Source organism: Hydractinia symbiolongicarpus, chromosome 8 (assembly GCF_029227915.1).
Source record: "Hydractinia symbiolongicarpus strain clone_291-10 chromosome 8, HSymV2.1, whole genome shotgun sequence".
NCBI classification, from domain to species: Eukaryota; Metazoa; Cnidaria; class Hydrozoa; order Anthoathecata; family Hydractiniidae; genus Hydractinia; species Hydractinia symbiolongicarpus.
In genome coordinates, this window is record NC_079882.1 from 23,901,942 (window position 1) to 23,915,599 (window position 13,658).

The window sequence follows — 13,658 nt, forward strand, 5'->3', positions numbered from 1 at the left end:
GGATCGCATCTTAATGCTGTATTCCTATTAGTTAAAAATTAAAAAATAAGCATTCCTACTGGTTTCTCGAAAATCCCCACTTTTTTAAGACCCTGACTAACTTGGCAACTAACCCTATGTGTCCAGACTCTAGGCTGTGTCTATCTATTATCAAGCGTTTCTAAAAATGTAAGGTTGTTTTTTTTATAAGCTTTTAAAGGATATATTAAAAATCACGTCTTCTAGTTCGTTCTAACAAAAAGTTATGTGATTGATTTTCGATTTTTTTAATATGAGGGAGGAGTATATAAAAATAAAAGTTGGTGGTCCATTATCCGAAATTTAGTGTCGTCCCTTCTATTAGATCACCAAGATAATTTTAAAGCCATGACTCAGATTTGGTTCCAATTATAATCGAATTATTCATTGTCGTGTCGTTGTCGAATGCACCTGTATGTTAGGCATAACTGTTTTATAAAGAAAAAAAGAGAGACTTGTTTGATTGACAAAATAGCTTATTTTGACGTCTTTTCAGCAAATGCTTTTATTTCGATTTAGTGAAAAATCAATCCTTGAAAATATAATTCGTCAAATGTCAAAACTTTTTCATGAGTCAGGAAAGAAAAAAATTCTGTTATTGTTAATATATCACACGAGCCATAGAATAGGTAAATATATATAATAAATAAATATAATAGACTAGTCGTTAGCCCGTGGAAAAATCCACGGGTTCGCTCGTCCTTTTTATACTTGACCAGCTAAGCTACCATTTTGCGTGACAGACGGACAGACGTATACGGGTATTATAATATAGATATTATTCTTTGGTGTGTTTTTTTTTGTAGCAAGTGACGTTTCGGCAAGTCGGTAATTTTCTCTCGATTTTTATTTCTGCGATAAGGCATAAATAGAAAACGCACCACAAGTTAAATAGAATAGAGGTATAATTTATTGGTAAGAAAGGGTGATAGAGGCGTTAGAAACGACACGAGTAACTATTGGAAGGTACAGCGGCATTTCTTTTCTTCTTCTGAGATTGCATATTTAAAAAACAGTTAATTAAAAATCGTTAGAACCTATGCAATAGTAAAAATTCCAACTCTATAAGAGCTTTATAGGATTTTCCTCCGAAAGACTTCCCAACGTTACCTCAATCTCACTGCGTCAAGTTATCCAGTGAAATCGTATATATGATTTAAACCCATCCTAATTTCTATTGTTAAATTTCTCGTGGTATCTATGTATCCTGAAAAAAGTGGCATGTGGATTTTTAATGAAATATCCCAAATTTAAACAGTTTTCTACAAATTGTTTTAAAATATTCACATTTAAACTCTTCGTTTCCTTGCTTTAGGTTTTGCAAATCACAAATATTAGTCACATTCTATAATTATCACATTTTTAGTGCAAATATGACTGACCCAACCCAAGAACCAGAAATCAGAAGACCAATTATAAAGGAAAGTTTAACCCCTGTTGTATTATGCCTGAAAATGTTCGGTATGTCTCACGATAACGCATTTGAAAGAAAGGGTATGAAGAAATTGGTTCAGATACTGATCAAGGCATACAATTACCTCCTTGTTCTTATCTTTGTTGGGACGATAATCAAATCAGCTGCAGGTACAAGAAGGGTTGCTATTCTAATATATCTTCATAATGGATGAATTTAGCAATATTAATTAATCATACTTTCAAGTTCTGAGTTCTTATGTTAAAATATTTTCCTAGTTAAAAGATAAGTACCTTGAAACAGAGGATTGTTAGGAAAAATATATGATTATTACGGATTTAAGAACTGCAATAATGACACCGAATCAGTTCTTCTCATAAACGTGTCCTGACTGATAACTGTTACTATCATATTTTTAGTCATTTCTTATTTGAGGTCTCTTTTTCGAGATTAAAACCAAATTTACATAACAGTCGTTGCTATTTCACATGTAGCGTTCTTTTCACTCCTCTTTATGACTTAATTAAAAAGTGGGAGAGTGATAGAATTAAGTGAATTGAAAAATGATGCATAACCAGCCATGCATAACCATCTATACATAATCCCCCCCCCAAAAAAAAAAAAAATAATAATATTAATCTTTTAAGAAAGCCAGTGTAAAATCTTCAATCTGATAAAGAATAACGTGTTTCTTTTACAGTTTTAGCACTGTTTAAAGGCTTCGAGAAAGGTGAATTATATATCTTCTTGACAATTACTGTGTACAATCTTAAATGTCTGGTCCAAAGGATAAGTTGCCTTTTTATGACCTGTCCGAAAAAGGAGCATAATCTCTTCTCACTCATCAAAAGAATCGAAGCATTCTTAAACGATATAAAGGCAAAAGGATGCAAGAAGGAGGAAAGATGTTTCAAGTTTAAAATGATAATCTGGCTGTTTGTCTTTGTTGCTACCCTTTTCTTATTTACTGGTGTTAATGTGGTATTAATTTTTTACCCAATCGCATCACTTGAAGTTATAATGGAAGCGATATTGGCGCCAATTCCCTATACTCCGACAGCAATGCTTGTCAGTACAGTTGTATCTCTATGGGGAAATGCTGCATGGTTTCTACCTGTTGCGGTATGCAATGTTTTAACTCAAGCTTTATCGTACATCTTTTCTGAGTTTTATAGAAATCTGAAACGTCAAAAACAAGAAGGAGTAAATTTACGAAGCAAAATAAAAGAAATTCGTGAAAAATATGTTGCATTGACAACCATGTGCTCAGATTTGGATGATATGGTATCTTGGATTTTTATGGTTTCATATTTAACTGATATCGTCACCATTTGTTTTATGTTGAGAACCGCTGTAATCGATGTATCAGATATATATGGTCGTCTGGTTATTCTCTTTTGGATAATTCCATCAGGATTCTCACTCATAACACTTTCACATTATTCCTCCAATCTAGCAGATAAGGTATTGACCGAAACTTTAATCTATACAAAAATCACTTCAACCAAACACTGATTTAATCATTTTGTTCTATTTTTAAGCGGAAACACAGAGACCTTTTTTTTGCAGTTTTTTACGATTTATGCAGTATAATGTGTAGCGGAATTCTGCTAACGTTGCTATTTTTCCTTTCTCACCTCACACTGTAAAGTGAGAATTCAGGATTTGCTTAGAGGCCATTCAATAATTATGTATCACTAAAATTCTCCATTTTTACCTCGTCCCTGATTTCCCTTGTAACGCGAGCAACAAATCTAGTACCACCAACCTACCCCCTGCGTATGTAATATTCATTTATTCATTTCTTATAGTACCAATAACCTTCATGTGACAGATCATCAGGCAAACTAGTGTAAGTTCTAATAGGAGAAAAAGATATAACACGGTTCACTTATTTAGCACACAAGATAACATTCTTGGTACTTTTGCGTAATTCCAGAGGCAAGAAACACACACTAAAAGATCATACCCTGAAATAACTAAAAATATCCGCAATACATAAAAATTCTCTGTTTCATAACAAAAAAGCTCTGTCCAGCCATACCCCCCCCCCCCCCACACCTAAATTTTAGTAACAGTTCATAACAAAAATGATCATACCCCCGCCAGGCGTTACGTAATTATTGAATGACTCCTTAACAAAAGTCCCTTCGCTAAGCTAGATCTTTTGAGCATAACGCATCAATATAGCTTCACCTTGTTTTAATTTTCTTTATTTTGATAGGGTGAAGAAATGCGTGGTTTTATTCAGCAACTGGATGCTACTAACATAGACATGGAGGAAAAGTTTGAGGTAAGAAGAATTTGTAACCTCGTTCCCAGGGCATTTTGCCTTGTTGATGAAGTTAATAGCGGCTTCATAATAACGGCTCAGGGGGCACAAGACCCTGGGGACGAGGTTGAAGAATTTGGCTTAAAAGTTATTTGATTTATATTTCCAAATAGCCTGTTTGTGAGATTTTTGTAAATAAACCATGCATTTGTTGGGGAGGAAATTTTTTCAGAAAGACATTCTTTATGATGGAAATTAATTTTATTTTTCGAGATTAGCTTTTTATGCAAAATCCGGAAAATTATTTTTCTGATTCGAAACTCCCGTGATAAAAATCTAGTGCTTGCGATTGCAATGTTCTTTTATGAAACATAATGAAAATTTTTTGGGAATGACATGAAATAGCATTTTAAATATTCTATAGTTTTAAAAAAATTTGCGGTACTAATTTTTGCGCTTGATAAATTTTTATCTATTTTTGCGGAGCAAATTACTTCGATTTATTTGTATGTTTTTATTTTTTTATTTTAGGTTGATTTGCTAATGTTCCATCTCAATTCACAACCTGTCGTTTTAACCATATGGAAAATGATACCTTTGTATAAATCTATCATTATTTCGGTAAGCAACAAAAATGATTTAATGTCAAGATTTGATTTAAAATTCTAGTATGTGAGCTTCTTATATGTTAAACCAACCTCGTCCTCAGGGTCTTGTGACCCCTGAGCCGTTATACCGGCCGCTATGAAATTGATTAAAAAGGAAAAAATACCCTGGGAACGAGTTTAGTGTATAACCATTAGCATAAATTTCGACCTTGAAATGATTTTTAAAAATTACTTAATGATGTGTTTTTTTAAATTACTGTTATCATTATTATTTTCTTTAGATATTTGTCTGCATTATTTCCTACTTTACAATGGTAATCAGTTTCTGAACAAATCTCGAGGGGACATTTTATTTATTATAACTATAAAAATCTAAAGTCAGATTATCTTCACTGTATTTTAATTTTAGTACACAGAGAACAAAAACGCTTGTTTACTTTTATGACGTTATTATCTTGCCGAAACCGTATTACTTTCACTTTTCACATCCCAAGCCGGTAGGAATTCGGAGAGTGAAAAATGAGGCCATTGGCAATTATTCTATTCTGATCTTCAAATAAACTGTGAGGATATATCTATCGTCCAGAAAATAAATTTTAAAATTGCAAAACAATCAATCTTTTTCCATAACCCCTTGCCCTATCAAATTCTGTCTGGCATAACGTAGCATCGGATCTCCATGGACCATATATACTTGACCTATTTACCTTAGGTCATGAAACTTAATTCGAAACTTAATTAATAAACAACCATCACCTAATACATTTAAATTTAGCTAAGGGAAAGCAGGTCAGTCAGAGGCGGTTAAGAATTAGTGTTTTTGTTGTTTTTGTTGTTGTTTTAGACTTTTACATTATAGCCAGATAAAGCTAACTCAACAAGTCAACAACTTATCTTATACTTAGCTAGATAGATAGCATTGTTATTAATACTTGCCACTTGCATTTTCTAGTATTTCGATCAACGGAGTAATCCACATCGGCTGCCACGAAGGCCCCCAAATTCGTGGAAAATGCTTACACCGGCTATAATTGTTACATTTGAGAGTTTAAATTTAACCAAATAAATTAAGATCCTAAGTTCTGAGGCCACTGGAAATATGGAGAAGTAAACAATGACAAAATGTGTCAATCTGATTGGCTGTCTTGTTTCGATATAGATTGTAAAATTCTAGCCAAAAATACATTAAAATTATATACCTTTTCACTTATTCGCTACCGATCTAAATAAATAAATGTTGCCAAAAAGAATATATGAACAATATTATCTTGCTATTTAGCAGCTGGCAGGCAGACAGACAAGTCGTATGAATATCTACAACTAGTTTTAAGACCCGTTGAATTTGTTTTCTCTATTCTGTGAAGCTTAAAACGCTGATAAAATTTCCTATAGGCGTTTGACAAATGAATTAAAACATATTACGTTTCCACGGTACAATGACCTAAAAATTTTTGAAATTTCTATTGACGTAAATCTATTGTGGTTTTATTGACGTGAAAATAAGGTCTTGTTACTAACAATAGGTTAATTTTGCTAATCAAAAACGAACAGGTGGAAGTAGAGTATTGGTACATATGATATCATCAAAAGAAACAACAAGTGGTATTTCTGCAATAAAAAATCTTAAGATACCCTGTAAATTTGTTTTGGCTGTTACGCCACATCACTCGTTCGTCTTGAGATAACTATTTTTTTCTAAATGCTTCGTGAAAATATCTCCGTCATTTTAAAGCCTCTGCGAAGAGCACAGAAAAGAAACTATGAAAATAAAGTACATTCTTTGCATTAAATATTGAATAGCTTTTTTTCCGTTGGTTTTTCGATTTTTGTGTTAAAGTTGTACTATTTTATCAATTGACATAGAATGTTTGCCAATATGAAGTTTAGCCTTCGTGGGCACAACAGGGTGCAAAAAAAAAAAAGTGTTAATTATGATTTTTACAGCCACTTCTTCGTAATTTGAAATGACTAATATATCGCCCCTGTGATCCTATTTGTAAGTTATTAGTTTTAAGTTTCTGGGTCAAATCATCATCATCATTATCAGAAGAAGAAGAAGAAGAAGAAGAAGAAGAAGAAGAAGAAGAAGAAGAAGAAGAAGAAGAAGAAGAAGAAGAAGAAGAAGAAGAAGAAGAAGAAGAAGAAGAAGAAGAAGAAGAAGAAGAAGAAGAAGAAGAAGAAGAAGAAGAAGAAGAAGAAGAAGAAGAAGAAGAAGAAGAAGAAGAAGAAGAAGAAGAAGAAGAAGAAGAAGAAGAAGAAGAAGAAGAAGAAGAAGAAGAAGAAGAAGAAGAAGAAAGAAAAGGAAAGGGAAAGAAATGGCGTTGAATCAAGTTGATATTCGTATTGATTTTGAAGAAAACGAAGAAAGAAACCCCGTCATTTCAGAAAGTCTAACGCCCGTTCTATTTTTGTTGAAATGTTTCGGGCTTTATTTTGATACGAGAGATGGAAAAACTGCTCTTAATAGATGGGTTAATAGATTTTTGAAGATGTACTGTTACTTTGTGTTCTTTGCGTTCTTCACAATGATATGGAAGGGAGTTGCAGGTACTTTGCAATTTTAGTTCATAACATTTTATACATGATTTAAACCCTGATACTTCAATTAAGGGAGAAATTATACACAAGTTAGGATCGTTAATTTTGATGTTGAAAAAGTTTAAACTGAAGGCCTTTTTATAAAACAGAACAGCTGGTGGTTTTCAAAATAGAAAACTACTCGAATTTTGAGTGATTGAGTTGGAGAAGGTTAAAAAAAGAGTACTACAATAAAACAATTAATTTTTTTTTATAGAAAATCATCACGGATTTTGTTGCTGCAATTTTTCACTGATTCTTTTTTCGTTCACACGGTTCCACGATCCCCTTAAATAAGCCTGCGCGTAAGGGTGACTGCAAAAATTAATGGGCAAAAACATTACCTTCTAGGATTACTTTTAAAAAAATGTCTATTCAGCAGGATAAATTGTACGTTGATCCTTGTACTAAAGAAAGTCGAAAAATCTCGGTTTTCCTGTGCCGGAATTCCCAAAATTTCCAGTTGGATTTTCGCCCATAATAATTTTATTACCTTGAATAAGATAGCATGAAACCTTTAAATGTGTTTCCAGCATTTCATTTAAAAGTAATAATAGCGATTTTTATTTTAGCATTATTTTATCAAGAAGGAGAAAATGGATATTACTTTGCTGCAATTTTAATTGTTTATAATATTAAATGCACATTTCAAATTTATGCATGCTTGAAACTGGCATCATGCTCAACAAGTCAAAAACTTTTAACATACACTAAGGGACTAGAAGCATTTCTATCTAAAGTGAAACTGCAAGAATACAGAAAGCAGGAGAATCACTTTAAGCATGGAATGAAAAGTTGGTTATTTTTCCTTTTACTTATCATACTGTTAGAACTTGGTACCGTTATCTTTTTTGGCTTTTACCCCATCAAGTCACTTGAGTATATGCTTAGCCAATTCGTACGACCACTACCAGGCACTATGCTTACTAAATCGTTGACTCTCTTACAAAGTAGTTTGTCTATTGGCATATGGATCTTGCCTGTGGCATTGTGCAACATCTTGATACAATCACTTTCATATGTCCTTTCTGAGTTTTACAGACACCTGCAGCATAAAGAAAAGACCAAGTTGTGCTTGCGTACATACATCAAAGAAATGCGTGAAAAGTATGTTACCATGTCAACAATCTGCTCAAATCTGGATGACATGTTGTCATGGTTGTTCATGACGTCATATTTGACAGACATTGTGCTAATTTGCTTGCTGCTGAGGGTAATGGTAATAAATGTTGAAGACGTGTACAGTCGTTTGGTTCTAGTTTCGTGGCTGATCCCGTGTGTGTTGTCGTTGGTTTGTCTCTCTCATTATTCATCAAAATTAGTTGACAAGGTATGCAAGAATTTGATCATTTTGCAATATTGAATGCAATAATGCATTAGATCCTTTTAAGACTAGATTAAAATCATGTTGTTTCTGTTACCACTTACCATTGTATTACCATTAATGTAACTCCCTCAAACGATTATATTAGTAAAGGAAATACCGTTTGGGATTTTCTTTCAGCTAACAAAAAAAAATAAACAGGTAAATTGTGAAATAATCTTAAATTTAAGATTAAATTAAAGCCACGGGGACACGAGACAACTTTTTCAGTCGATGGTAACATATTTAATTTTGTTACTATCGTTGGAAAATTTTATTGTGTCGCCACATCTGTGTAAATGCAAGATAATTCAGCAAAAATCATTCAGCAAAATTGCAGCATTGTGATTGGTCGCACGCAATAGTGTTGCATCAGAATTGACGAGACGACGAATATTCATACACGTAACATTTTTTTTGATGGTAACGTTTTTTCTTACACACAACATTTTTTTGTAGGCAGTAACAAAATGCAAAATCAAATCGATTTGATTTTGTTTCTTGTTACTGGCAACAAAAATAATGTTGCGAGCAACAAAAAGCTTTTCTGGCGACACAAGTTAACATTTTAGGCGATGTTAATTAACATAAATATGTTACTGTCGCCTGAAAATATTCTCTCGTGTCACCGTGGTTTAATTCACTTTTAAAAACAAAGGATAATATTTTTTCGAGGAATGAAAACTTTTTTAAATTGTATTTTGTGTAGTTTATCGAGACTTGACAGGTTAATATTTACATAATCAAAATGAATGCTGGGCTAAAAATCTCCAGACCAAATTTGAACTGAAATCTTGAAGGATCGCATCTTATCCTGACAGCTGCAAGAGTGGCTAAAGTAAGAAATCTAAAAGATGTTGAAGAAAGGATTCATTCTTTATAATTAAAATCATTAGGTGGCCTATAAAAAAAAATCGTTGAAACCACAATCGGCTTTCATGCTAAGGTTATTGACAGATCACCCTTTTTACTAACTTTTTACTCCCGAGTATTGTGAACTAAAACAAAAAAAATAATTTATCATCACCCTCGGTTTCCATTAAAGTCAGTAATTCAGGTACAACATCTCTTGAGTTTCTTTGTTTTTATTCGAAAATTTGACTGTTGCACGACTGTTGTAGGATTGTTGTGCGACTTTTGCACATCTATTGATCGACGCCTTAAAAACCCCTAAAACAGCTTCTTTTTAGCATTGAAATATACTTTAATAAAAAAAGAATCCTTTGTCTGGAAGTTTTATTATTGTTTTAACTTTCTGGTTTTGTATCACACTTTGACAATGTTAACGTATGGATCATAAATACGATGCGATGAGCTTAAGTGCAAGAAGCGTAAAAGAAAGTAAACAAAAAACCAATTGTACTAAAATTCAATTTTCCACATTTTAGGGAAATGAAATGCGTGCTTTTATACAAAAACTGCACATTGAAAATGTTGGAGATGATGCTAAAGTAGAGGTAAGCAAAAGATTACCACGAGGACTTGTTATCGAATGATCTTTCTTGAGCATTACATGTGTTAATGTCATGTAGATTGTCCAATATTTTTCATTTTTATTCTTTAGCTTGACTTGCTGTTGTTTCATCTCAACTCAGAACCTGTTGTGTTGACTATATGGAAAATGATACCACTGTATAAATCTATCATCATTTCAGTAAGTGTTGCGTAAATTAAAATATAGAAGCAAATTAACAGGACTGAGTTGACAGACAGAAAGGAAATTTTAGGCTGACAAAATTGCACAATATGTTGTAAGAGTATATAGTATGTAATATTGAGGCTAAAAACTGCTAAGATGTATACCAAAATTTTGGAATTACTGTTTTTAAGTGATGTTTTATAACTTTTGAATTACTTCTAAGTAAGTGTTCAGCTTTTTTACATTTCGTTAGTAAAATGAAAGTTAGAAATCCTTTTTTTTAAGTTTTTCCATGAATCCTCTTATATGTAGTTACAAGTTTGGAAACTTAGTGAAAATTTTATATAGTTGCATGAGAGTGTACAGTACAATTAACCACGCTTGCTTTCGTGTTAAAAGTTACATGAAGTGCTTTTTTATTCTGTTTCTTTGGTTTTTTTGTGTGTCGTTTTCTTTTGGGTTTTAAAATATTCTTCCTTTTTTTTAGGTATTTGTCAGCATCATCACATATTTCACTGTCATGATTTCATTTTAAGTATACTATTTTGCCGAAGCAAAAAGTGAACGCTCAGTTGCTAATTTTTCAAATTAAAAACTGATCTGAACAATTAGTTAAAACTATTGAACCCGTATAACGAAATATAACAGAATAGAATATAGAATAGAATAGAATAGAATAGAATATGTATAATAATATATATATATATATATATATATATATATATATATATATATATATATATATATATATATATATATATATATATATATATATATATATATATATATATATATATATATATATATATATATATAAGAATATATATAATACAATATACGAGGAAAGAATATACAACAATTTTAACACGAGCTGGTTGCAAGCAACAATAAACTGTAATTATGGCTTGATCCAAAAGATTTTTCTTTTACCAGCGAACATTTCACGAAGTTTTTGTAATCTTTATTTTTCAACATTGTTATCTAAAATGGTCCATTTACTAATGAATCGAAGATAGAGAGATGCTACAATAACAGAATCTCACGTACTTTTTCTTGGCGGCGGGTCAGATCAAGTGGCGTCATATAGGATAAATTCTCGCAAGAAGTGCGATATCTTTTATAAAATACATTTCATTTCAGTTGCAGCTGGCAGGGTTTATTAAAGTCATCGAGTAAAGCCTTGAAAAGCCATCGAGTAAATTCTACTCGTATGTTTGCAGTTGATGTTTCATTAACCGTGCGTCACCACCTAATTAATTTGGAAACCACATTTGTGTAGTAAATCTTAAGATGCAAAAAATAATCTTTTTGAGATAGTTAGCGGATACTTTGAACCCAAAGTGTTGAGACAGAAACATTTGGTAAGCATTACAGTCATTTGTTGTTTTCATTTAGGGGATGCAAAGCTTAGAGGACACACCCTCCTCTCAAAAAATCAATTTTCCGAACATGGTTAACTTGAGAGAAGATGTGATTTTAGCCATCCTAGGGGTTAAAATTCAAAAAAATTTCCGGCGCGCAAGCCGCAACTAAGACCTCAAACAATGATAAATACAGTGACCTTATCACCAGTCTTCCCATAGGATAGCCTACAGGAAAACAATGTAACATAAAAAAACGTAATTTCACTATACCGGTCGTTTCAGCAGCCTGAAAAGCAGACAATTTTATAAATTTTATGTAAATTTTTTTAATGATTTTTACTATGAGAATGTTAGTTACAAAAATAAATATATCTGCGATGAAAGATAAAGCAAATGCCATGGACCATAACTTATTCTACTTTAAACTTTAAACTTGGTAATAAAGACAAAAAGTATTCCCAAACGTGATTTAAGTCTAGTATCATTCTTGATAATATAATTAATAGCCATTTTCACCTACACAAATTTAGGAAAACTACGAAAGTCTTTGGTGAAAAAATAACTTAAGAAATCGTTCGGGAAATGAGTTTACTGCCTTGGTACTTTTTTGATCCCAGAATGAGTTACACAGTTACACAGTCGTCAGTCAAAAGCAAGTTGACAAAAAGCGCATGGCGAGAGTTGAACGGAAGATCGATGGTTGTATGGCAATGCATCTGTTTGAATACAAGCCTAATGAGAATTCGGTATATATGAAAGAATTCTTATGTGATTGTGATAACTGTTTAAATTTAGAGTTTGATGCATGTTTGAGAGTAGATGGTCCTGATGAGAGTCAAATGGATGAAGTTGAGGAATCCGTAGAAAACGATGATGACTGTTACCTGGATGAAGAACAAGATCGTGGTCAACACATTTTTGAATTTGTTTCGATTCCATGCTTTATTGCCGTAATCTCATTCAACTCCTGTGAGCCAATTTATTTTATTAAAGTGATTGAAAAAGGAGTTGCAACCGATGTAATGAGGGATCGTTACGGACACTCCATTAATTCTGGCGAGTGTTTCTTGAGAGGAAACTATCTGAAGCCTGACAGGTCTCGCAATATGGCTTTGAAAAGATTCAGCATAGTTCCTGGAGATGTTTTTTGTGATCCTGTTGAAGTGTTTGAAGCTTTCGTTGATATTGATCATGACAGCCTTTGTATGCCAAAGGATATCTATGCGGAACTTGTTTTAAGAGCATCGTAAATTTTTACAATTTTGCCTTGGACTAAGTTAATCTCAAATTACTCTTAAATAAGTCATAAAGAGAATACTATACTAAACATTTGCACACCCTATATCGAATTTGAATATTGAATCGTATAACTGATTCTTATTATTTCATTGAAATTATCTACGTCCTGTTTTTCGCTTCTAGTGTAGGATATTGAACCTAGATTTTATGAATTTTAAAGACCAATAACATCATAATTCACTCTTTTAAACGAAAATTTATCATTGTAAATAAGTATTATATGTTCCTAATTATTATTTATCCAAATTTCTAAATTGTTATTTAATGAAAATTTTAAAGTTATAATTCACCAAAAATTATTTATTCAAAGACCACATTTATCTCGAAGTACTCATTAATTCTGTTGTCAACTTTGATTTGAATGAAGAAAGCATAGTCAGACAATTTATTCTGCCAAATTTTCAAATCGCTATAATGTTTTAAGAGTGATTATTGCATGTTTTCGAAAAAGTTAGGCTTGTGACTAAATCGCTCATTACTTACTCATTTCTGAATAAATTTTACTCATCACAGGTTTTACTGGTTTCCAAGATGTCAAAGATGCTTTAAAAATACAATTTTACTATTTTTTCGATAAAATGAGTAAATCACGAGCAAAAACTCAAAATGACCAATATTATCGCGACACACTCCTAATTTTCAAAATTGACCTTGTAGGACCAATAGTATCTCTACAAACTCCAACCCAGTGAGTTTTCTTGATCTAATAACGGTTATAACCAAAGTTATTAAATATTTTGTGATTTTGCTATTTTTCATTTTACAACTTTTTCGCACAGTCAAGAAAAAACACGTCCTATAAACTAGCTATTTTTGAAAGATTTCTGCAATAAGTTAGTAAACACACTGCAACATGGGTCGTCACACTTCATCTATTAAACTTCGAACTAAATCGCAAGAGGTCGCAATTTCTTGGTAGAAGTGCACTATTGACCAGTAAACTGTCAAAAATTTTATCAGCCAAAGTGTTTAAGTATCTTTTCGACAAATTGGTAATCAAACTCGTTGCTGCATCAAACGTTCTGGCAGTAACTACATTTGCGTTCTTTTGTTAATTGCATTTTTACTTCTTAATGATGGAGTATGTTTAAAACTTCGATGAAA

The 13,658-nt window shown here is 32.2% G+C and overlaps 1 protein-coding gene across 1 annotated transcript; it reads left to right on the forward strand.

Annotated features, from left to right (window-relative positions):
* The first annotated feature begins 2,060 nt into the window (after window positions 1-2,060).
* LOC130655147 (uncharacterized) lies at window positions 2,061-5,106 on the forward strand. Its single transcript, XM_057457854.1, has 4 exons — window positions 2,061-2,896; window positions 3,657-3,725; window positions 4,236-4,325; window positions 4,594-5,106. The coding sequence occupies exons 1-4, from the start codon at window positions 2,237-2,239 to the stop codon at window positions 4,639-4,641; spliced, it is 867 nt and encodes a 288-aa protein (XP_057313837.1). The 5' UTR covers window positions 2,061-2,236; the 3' UTR covers window positions 4,642-5,106.
* The last annotated feature ends 8,552 nt before the right edge of the window (window positions 5,107-13,658 follow it).